The sequence below is a fragment of the Camelus bactrianus genome, chromosome 11 (genome assembly GCF_048773025.1).
Source record: "Camelus bactrianus isolate YW-2024 breed Bactrian camel chromosome 11, ASM4877302v1, whole genome shotgun sequence".
Taxonomy (NCBI): Eukaryota; Metazoa; Chordata; class Mammalia; order Artiodactyla; family Camelidae; genus Camelus; species Camelus bactrianus.
The window spans coordinates 50,617,340-50,624,534 of NC_133549.1; the positions used below are offsets into that span (position 1 = coordinate 50,617,340).

Consider the following 7,195-nt stretch of genomic DNA (forward strand, 5'->3'; position numbering starts at 1 on the left):
CTATGCAGGCAGAAATCTGGCAATCCAAGGACAAGCTTTAGCTGTCACCATAGGTTTGGAAGAAAAAATGTACATTGTCGTATGTGTCACTGATTTTTTTTTGCTAATTATCAACTATAATTTTGTGGAAATACCCATTAGCCTACTTGTCTTCCTCCCACTTTATTTTCATCTTTAATTTCATTCTCACACGAAAGGGACTTTTTGGTGTGAATTTTTACAATTAATATTCATGTTATAAAAAATTGTTAGGTTAAATCATATAAAATTGACAGTATTTTACCATTTCTGACCTATAGAATCAGCAAGTTTATGTAATTTAATTGAATACATAACATAGACGTTCATGTAAAGCAGTTCACAGAGTTGTTTATCATTACTGAGAGCCTTCTAAGTACAATAGCTCTTCCATTTCAGCTTCTGCCAGCTCTGCAGAGTCTCTAAATAACACTTTTTGGGTAGCTGAGTGCCCTCTGAAGACCTTCATTTGAAGTATGTGTACAATATTCTGTCCTTTTTAAAAAACTCAATGAACATTTATTGCACACTTACTGTGGGCTAGGCACCATCTTCAGCCTTGGCTACAAAGATGAGTGCATCACAGTCCCCAGTTTCAGCAGCGTGCAGTCTAGGAAGGGAGACAGGCATGGACATAATTACAGTGCAAAATAGCAAGTAACATAATGGATATAAATAATATGCTGAGAAGGCACTTACCCTGCCTGGCAGAGCAAGAAGGCCTCCAAGCAGGTGACATTTGTGCTAGTTTTTGAGGGTGAGCAATTTGCTTGGCAGAGAAGAGAGGGAACAATACAACATCACCAAGCAGAATGGCTTGTTCAAAGTCACAGGAGCACAACAAAGAAGGACGTGCTTGGAGAACCTTGGTTTGAATGTAGATAGGACATGTGGCAAAAATCACAGAGAAGCAGCAAGAGAGGAGGCATGGATGGAGGTAAGATCTGGTTATGAAAAGCCTTCCATGTGAGGCTGGGGAATTTGCATTTTATTCCACAGGTGAAGAGAAATCACAGAACATACATAGGTTTAAATTGCTTGGATATAAAACCATTTTGTTTTGGTTTTTTTGGCTTTAAATTTATATGTCCAGTCCAGTCATCACCTAAGTGTATGAAAACCTGACATTACCGACCTGGAGCATCAGCTTCTGCAGTGAGAGTTCTTTCTGGCCCCTCCAGGCACACATGTAGGCAAAGCACCCTGGATTTCCAAGGGGTTGTTTCAGCCCTGACATCTCTCTTAAACACAGTCATTGAGCTGTGGTTCCTCACTGTGGCTGGAAGCATAGCCAACGGCTGCATTATTGTGAGAGATTGTGGCTTTGACAATTACGTGCTTCTCTACTGCAGAGCTCTCTACTTCACATGGGTAAAGGAGCTTGCCAACACACCCTTCATGTTTTCATATTTTCCTCCTTGGGTAATTGTAAAATGGGTGATTCCACCTAAAGGCAGCAAGATTGATTTCATCCAAACTGCAGACTGACTAATCAGTGGCCCAGTTTTCTAGCCATGTGATCTGGCATCTGGCATTTACCACTCATCAAATGAAATTACACAGCACCGATAAATTACCAGCTCACCCCTGGGCAGAACTTTTTCCCTTAAGCTACCTCCTGCTTAACACTTGCGTAATGTGTAATAGTACCATGGTTTATCTATACAGGGATGTCAGCTGGAATTTATCAAATCTTTACTACAAATGGAGATTTATATGTGTCTATATAAATTATATATAGACACACACACGTATGTATGTATATGAATATGCATGAATGAGTTATCCCATTTATGTGCATTTTCCAGACGACTATCAAACATTTTGTTTTGTTTTACGTAAATCAAGTCTGGAAATGCTTCTGAAGGTGCTGGAAGGGTGAGTTCTAGAGTCAGCCTTCTCTGTTCGAATCTGTTTCTTCACCACTAATTTTCTGTCCCTGGGCAAGTAACAATGTTTCTGAGTCTCAGCTTTCTCATCTATAAAATGAGAATAGTAGTAACTGCCTTGTAGGTTGCTGTGTGAATTAGGAGGGATGTGTATGTAAAGTATTTGATATGCAATGAACAATTAAAAATACCAATAATTATATATACTTTATTCATATTAGAATTGGTTCTTGAATATTGGGGGCCATCATCATGAGCGTTAATGATTGCAGGAAAACTAATAGCTGGCACCCTTGGGGACTATTAAGAGCCAGAAAGTTATTTGTCCCTCCCCTAAATGACCTCGGACTTTTTTTCCAGCCCTCTCTGGGTTTTGACTGTTTCTACAGCATCCCTTGCTTTCAGACTATCAGTTGTCACATTCTGAAATCGATAATATATAGGAACTTAGCAGTTTCCTTCCTCCTTTAGTGTTTCACTGACAAAATCAAATCATTCAGCTTGTTAAAATTCCATCTAAAGCTCTTAATGAACACTCAATTCTGTTCTTCAGTGTCTGCACTATATACTATATATTTTAGCCACTCAAAGATCTTTTCTGTAGATTTCAAGATCTTTTCTTCTTGATCAAATCGTGCATGATCTCACGTCCATGTGGAATCTGAAATAGTCAAATTCATAGAAACAGAGTAGAATGGTGATTGCCAGGGACTAGTGGGAGGGGCAAATGGGGAGATGTTGGTCAAAGGGTACGAAGTTTCAGTTATGCAGTATGAATCAGTTCTAGGAATCTAAAGTACAGCAATATGACTGTAGTTAAAGGTATTTATATACTTGAAATTTGCTAAACGAGTAGATCTTGATAATTTGATTATGGTAAGTGTTTTACAATGCATATGTAGATCAAGACAGCAGGTTGTACATCTTAAATACGTACAAGTTTTATTTGTCAATTATACTCCAATAAAGCTGGGAAAAAAGAAATTACAATTCAGCATAATAACTTAAAACTATAGCTTAATTTTTAAAAAGAGGATCTGCTATGTCTGTGATAGGTGATATTGCTATCAAGTGACCTTCAGAAAAGTGAGAGGATACTCTCAACATCTTGCATTTGTATCTGAGTGACACAGGTCTTTAAAGGTCCGTATCTTTAGAGATTCAACAAGGAAATAATTGTACTATCTCTTTTTTTAAAGCAAAAAAAAAAAATGACATGTAAATTAAAAAATCTACACCAAGTTTTTTCTGGTTTTAAAAAATTATAAAAGCATATACTAACTCAGCCTTACAAGAACCAAAATCTCGGCTCCATAATCCAAGTAACATTTATTACATTTCTTGATTTTTTTTTTGGTATGAATTTTGAACAAGCAAACCCTTAGGGACTTTATTACTCTCCATGAAAACACTGTATGAGAGAGACCAGAACTGCCACAGTAGTCTGTGTGAATGGCGCCCCGTGAAGTTGTGCAGGAAAGCGGTCCCAAGTGAGATTGCGTTTATACTAGGTTTGTGTAATTTGGTTTTTTAGAGAGTTTTCAGTGTTTCAGTACCCAAACCATCCCAGTGTCCAAGATAATACATTCAGCTCCCACTCATTGTCCTCATTGTGAATGTTTATTAGCAACATACATTGTAATTTTGAGAATATTTTTTCCTAGGAAATAACCTCTCTACTTTTTTCATCATTTCAAATATTATAAACCTGGTTATACAAAATAAAATAAATCCCAGACTTCAGCTGATTCTTCCTGCTTTTCATTCATAAATAGTAAATTCTGCATTTTAATAGCCTTTATTTATAAGTTTGTATTTTTAAAATTTGAAACACTACACTCTTTTTATCTTGCCTTTCAGTCATGTCCCTTCCTCTGGTCAACCTCCTGCCCCAGCACACACATACACACAGATTCCTAAGCAGCCCATAGGTGTAGGCATTTACACGTGCTGTTCCTTCTCTTTAGAAAGCCCTATTTCTGTTTCCTCCACTAGCAAACTTTTATGCATCCCACAGAACTCAAGTGAAATGACCCATCACCTCCCCTCTGAAGCTTTCTCTGTCCAGTGTACTGGGCTGAGTCTCCTCCCATGTGTTTTATAGCACCTTGTCCTTCACTCTGTCTAAGGCCTTAGACTCCTATGTACCAGCAGTCATGCTGAACTGGAAACTCCTTAAGGACACAACCCTTAAATCTCTCTTGAATCCACCTTGCCTGACAGATAGCAGGTACTCAATAATTGGTGAACAGTTGCATGAATTTCATTTCCGCCCAATGAAAAAATTTCCTGTACTCTCAACTAATTTAGCAGATTACAACTTAGTAAGTTAGAAGTTCAATACATTTCTGATTCTCTCATCAAATAACAGAAAATGTAAACATTTAAGAATGTCGCCGTAAACACTTGGAGAGGGGAGGAGTTTAGGAGTCTTGGCTTTGTTTTCTGTTGCTTGTTGTGAAACATCTTGATTTCTCCAGGTGGAGAAACCTCTCCTAGGTGGGCATTGACGTGACATCACAGTAGAGCACAGAATTGCAATCCTTTCTTTGTTTTATTATTTTATTAATTTATTTATTATTTACATTTTCAGGTTACAAAAGCTGCTGCCAACTACCCAGGACAAATGACTCTTCATCGTAAACCTTTCCTTGTGTGTGGAGGGGATGGGTTTACTCAGTCCAACTTTGATGGCTGCATCACTTCTGCCCTACGTGTTCTGGAAGCTTTGAAGAGCCATATTTAGTACCTGTGTTCTTATTCTCTACAGGTACTTTGGGGTTTTGTTTTCACGATTTGTTGTTATTGATTATTTTGTTTTCTATTTTGTTGAGAGAAATTACTGAAAAATTGTTCTTTACTTGTTTTTTCGTGTGGGGTATAAAATCAATTTTATAATTTCAATGGTTACAACTCATGCTAAAATGAAAACTCCTTGGACTTTATACTTTTCTTCACTTTTCTGAATTGCCATGACTACTCCTTGTTGGAGGCAAAGTAGTGTTTAGGAATAACAAGTGACTCTCCCCCCAAAAATTATGTCAAATCAAAGTAACAGTTCATGTTCCAAAACCTTTATTATCCTTTAGAAAATTTCAGTCCCAGATAAAGAATATTCATTATCAAGGCCTCATGATAAATCTTCAAGTATGTCCTTGATTTAGTATTTTTGAAATTGCTGAACTACAAGATTCCTCCTGACTGTGGGTAACAAGAGTGTAATTCTTGTTTCTCATTTCTCCTCCAAGTTATTAAATGATCCTCAATTGTAGGCCATATATGTCATCATCTCTGAGAATGCAGTTTGGAGGGCAACTTGACTGACCAAGAAATGTCTCTTCAAATTTTCAGAAAATAACCATATTCAACTTGACTTCCCAAGTCACACAGTACTTTTTAACCTTAAAAAAAAATATGAAAGATAACATTAAATAGAAACTGAGAGAAATTATATTGATCTTTACCGTCTGTTCTCTCCTGAGGCTGGTGCTGATGCCTGAATGTGCTCTTCCGTATGTGCTGTGGCATTTAGACTGTGTCCAGTTTAATGAATTTAATGCAAAAAAAAAAAAAAATTTACTGAACCAGAAAATAGATGCACTTAAAATAGTTCAATAGTTGCCAACTTAGTGGTTCAGCATATCACCCACATGCTTCAGTGACAACCCCATGACTTGCTGGCTGGAGAGAAATTGATCCCCAGCCTTCCAAACAAGCTACCTGTTGCTAATTTGAAAAGCAGAATGGTGAGTTCTGCTTTGTCATTTTGAAAGGAAAGAAATTCTTGTAGCCTCCAGAGCTAAGAAAAGTTCAACAGAAGACTCCTTATCTTGGTAGTATTTAAAATCTCACACTTACATGCCCAGTATCCTACATACACAGGCACAGGCCTGGGCAGAATTGGCTTATGTATCTACAAAGTGGGTTTGGTGACTCTATGGAATGTTATTAGATGCGTCCTATTAGGAATCAATTGATGGAAAACTGAAATGCCTGCATGTGGTTAATGTCGTTTAGTTTTGAAAGCAGATAAAGGAAGAGAAATTAGTGTCATCTCAGGTATGATATGATGAAAAATACTGAGCTTTCTTTCATCATTTTAGCCTACTGTTAATTAACATTTGTCTTTATTTTGGTTTTACTCTTAAAATATGGTAGAAAATATATTAACTATTTTGCTTTTAACTAATGTAATTCTGGAGCCATTTGATTGAAAGCATCCTGAAGCTTTAAATAAGTTATATTAAAGCTTTAAAGTGTTATATTCATCCCATGACTGTGTCTACTCCAAAGAAGAAAGAAAAAATGATTTATAAAAGTGAGATGGGTTACTTAGAGAAAGTCTGCTTCCAAGCCATTACTGACGACTTTTAATATCTATTCCTTCGAAGTGTGTTTCCCCAATAATCCTGCATCTGCTTAGAGAAGCCTATAGCAATATGAGAAAAGATTCAGCCCTGCTTAGTGTGTAGATCATTCTTACTTAGCTATTTTAATCATTTTGAAAACTCATTTGACATTTAGATCCACCTCTAAGAGGAACAGACCAATTCCCTGATGCTCAGATAAGGAAAGAAAATGTATCAAAGGCTTGTGTTCTCTATTTTCATTTATCTCTTCCTCTTTAGAAATTGAAATGGATGTGGGAGTATCTCGTGCTGGAAGCCATCCCAGAGGGTCATGAAACTCAGATGGCCAGGATGCCCTAAAAGACCCAGGCCGAAGGCATCCGACTCTCCTGGGAAATCGGGGTCAGTACCTTTTGGAACAGTTGCCAAGGCCCATGTATGTCAGCCCCACAGGACCACACAGCACCACACTATTTCCAAACAAGAACTTTTATTAATCAAGCCAGCCAAGGAAATCTGCTCTGTTTTGAAAAGAGCATATTCAAGTGAGAAACGGCTTGAGCAGTGGGGTGATTTAATACTTGTTAGCTGATAAATATAGCCTTTGCTGGAATAAAACTTTATGATGCAGTGTTGAAAAGCTTAATTACTAAACTGTCTATGCACGTCTTGCTCAGGCAGCCAGGGTGACAAATTATAGTAGCAGAATAGTATTTTTCACCTTTGGCATTTCTGAAGAGGGAAAGTACGTCTAAAAGCACCGAGAAAGCAGTAATAATCCCAGACCAGATATTACTGAAGGAAAAAAAGACACTTCATTGAGTCACCAAGCCTTCTGTGGAAAATGCCACCATCCCCACCCCCCGCCTACTCACTACCTTGTTAAGTAAAAAGAACAGGGTCAATTTTACATTTATCTGGTATTTTATTCTCATCCAA

The 7,195-nt window shown here is 37.4% G+C and overlaps 1 protein-coding gene across 3 annotated transcripts in view; it reads left to right on the forward strand.

Annotated features, from left to right (window-relative positions):
- RNLS (renalase, FAD dependent amine oxidase) overlaps nucleotides 1-7,195 on the forward strand; it is a 266,231-nt gene that overhangs the window by 234,756 nt on the left and 24,280 nt on the right. For 2 of the 3 annotated variants that reach the window (XR_012510220.1, XR_012510221.1), the window contains exons 7-8: nucleotides 4,501-4,677; nucleotides 6,536-6,658. Coding sequence is in view for 1 of the 3 variants with exons in the window: in XM_074374001.1 (XP_074230102.1) it covers nucleotides 4,501-4,653 (153 nt within the window). In the remaining 2 variants the exon portion in view is untranslated. Of the gene's footprint in view, nucleotides 1-4,500; nucleotides 4,678-6,535; nucleotides 7,162-7,195 lie in introns of those variants that run through there. The other variant, XM_074374001.1, reaches the window with a different exon arrangement.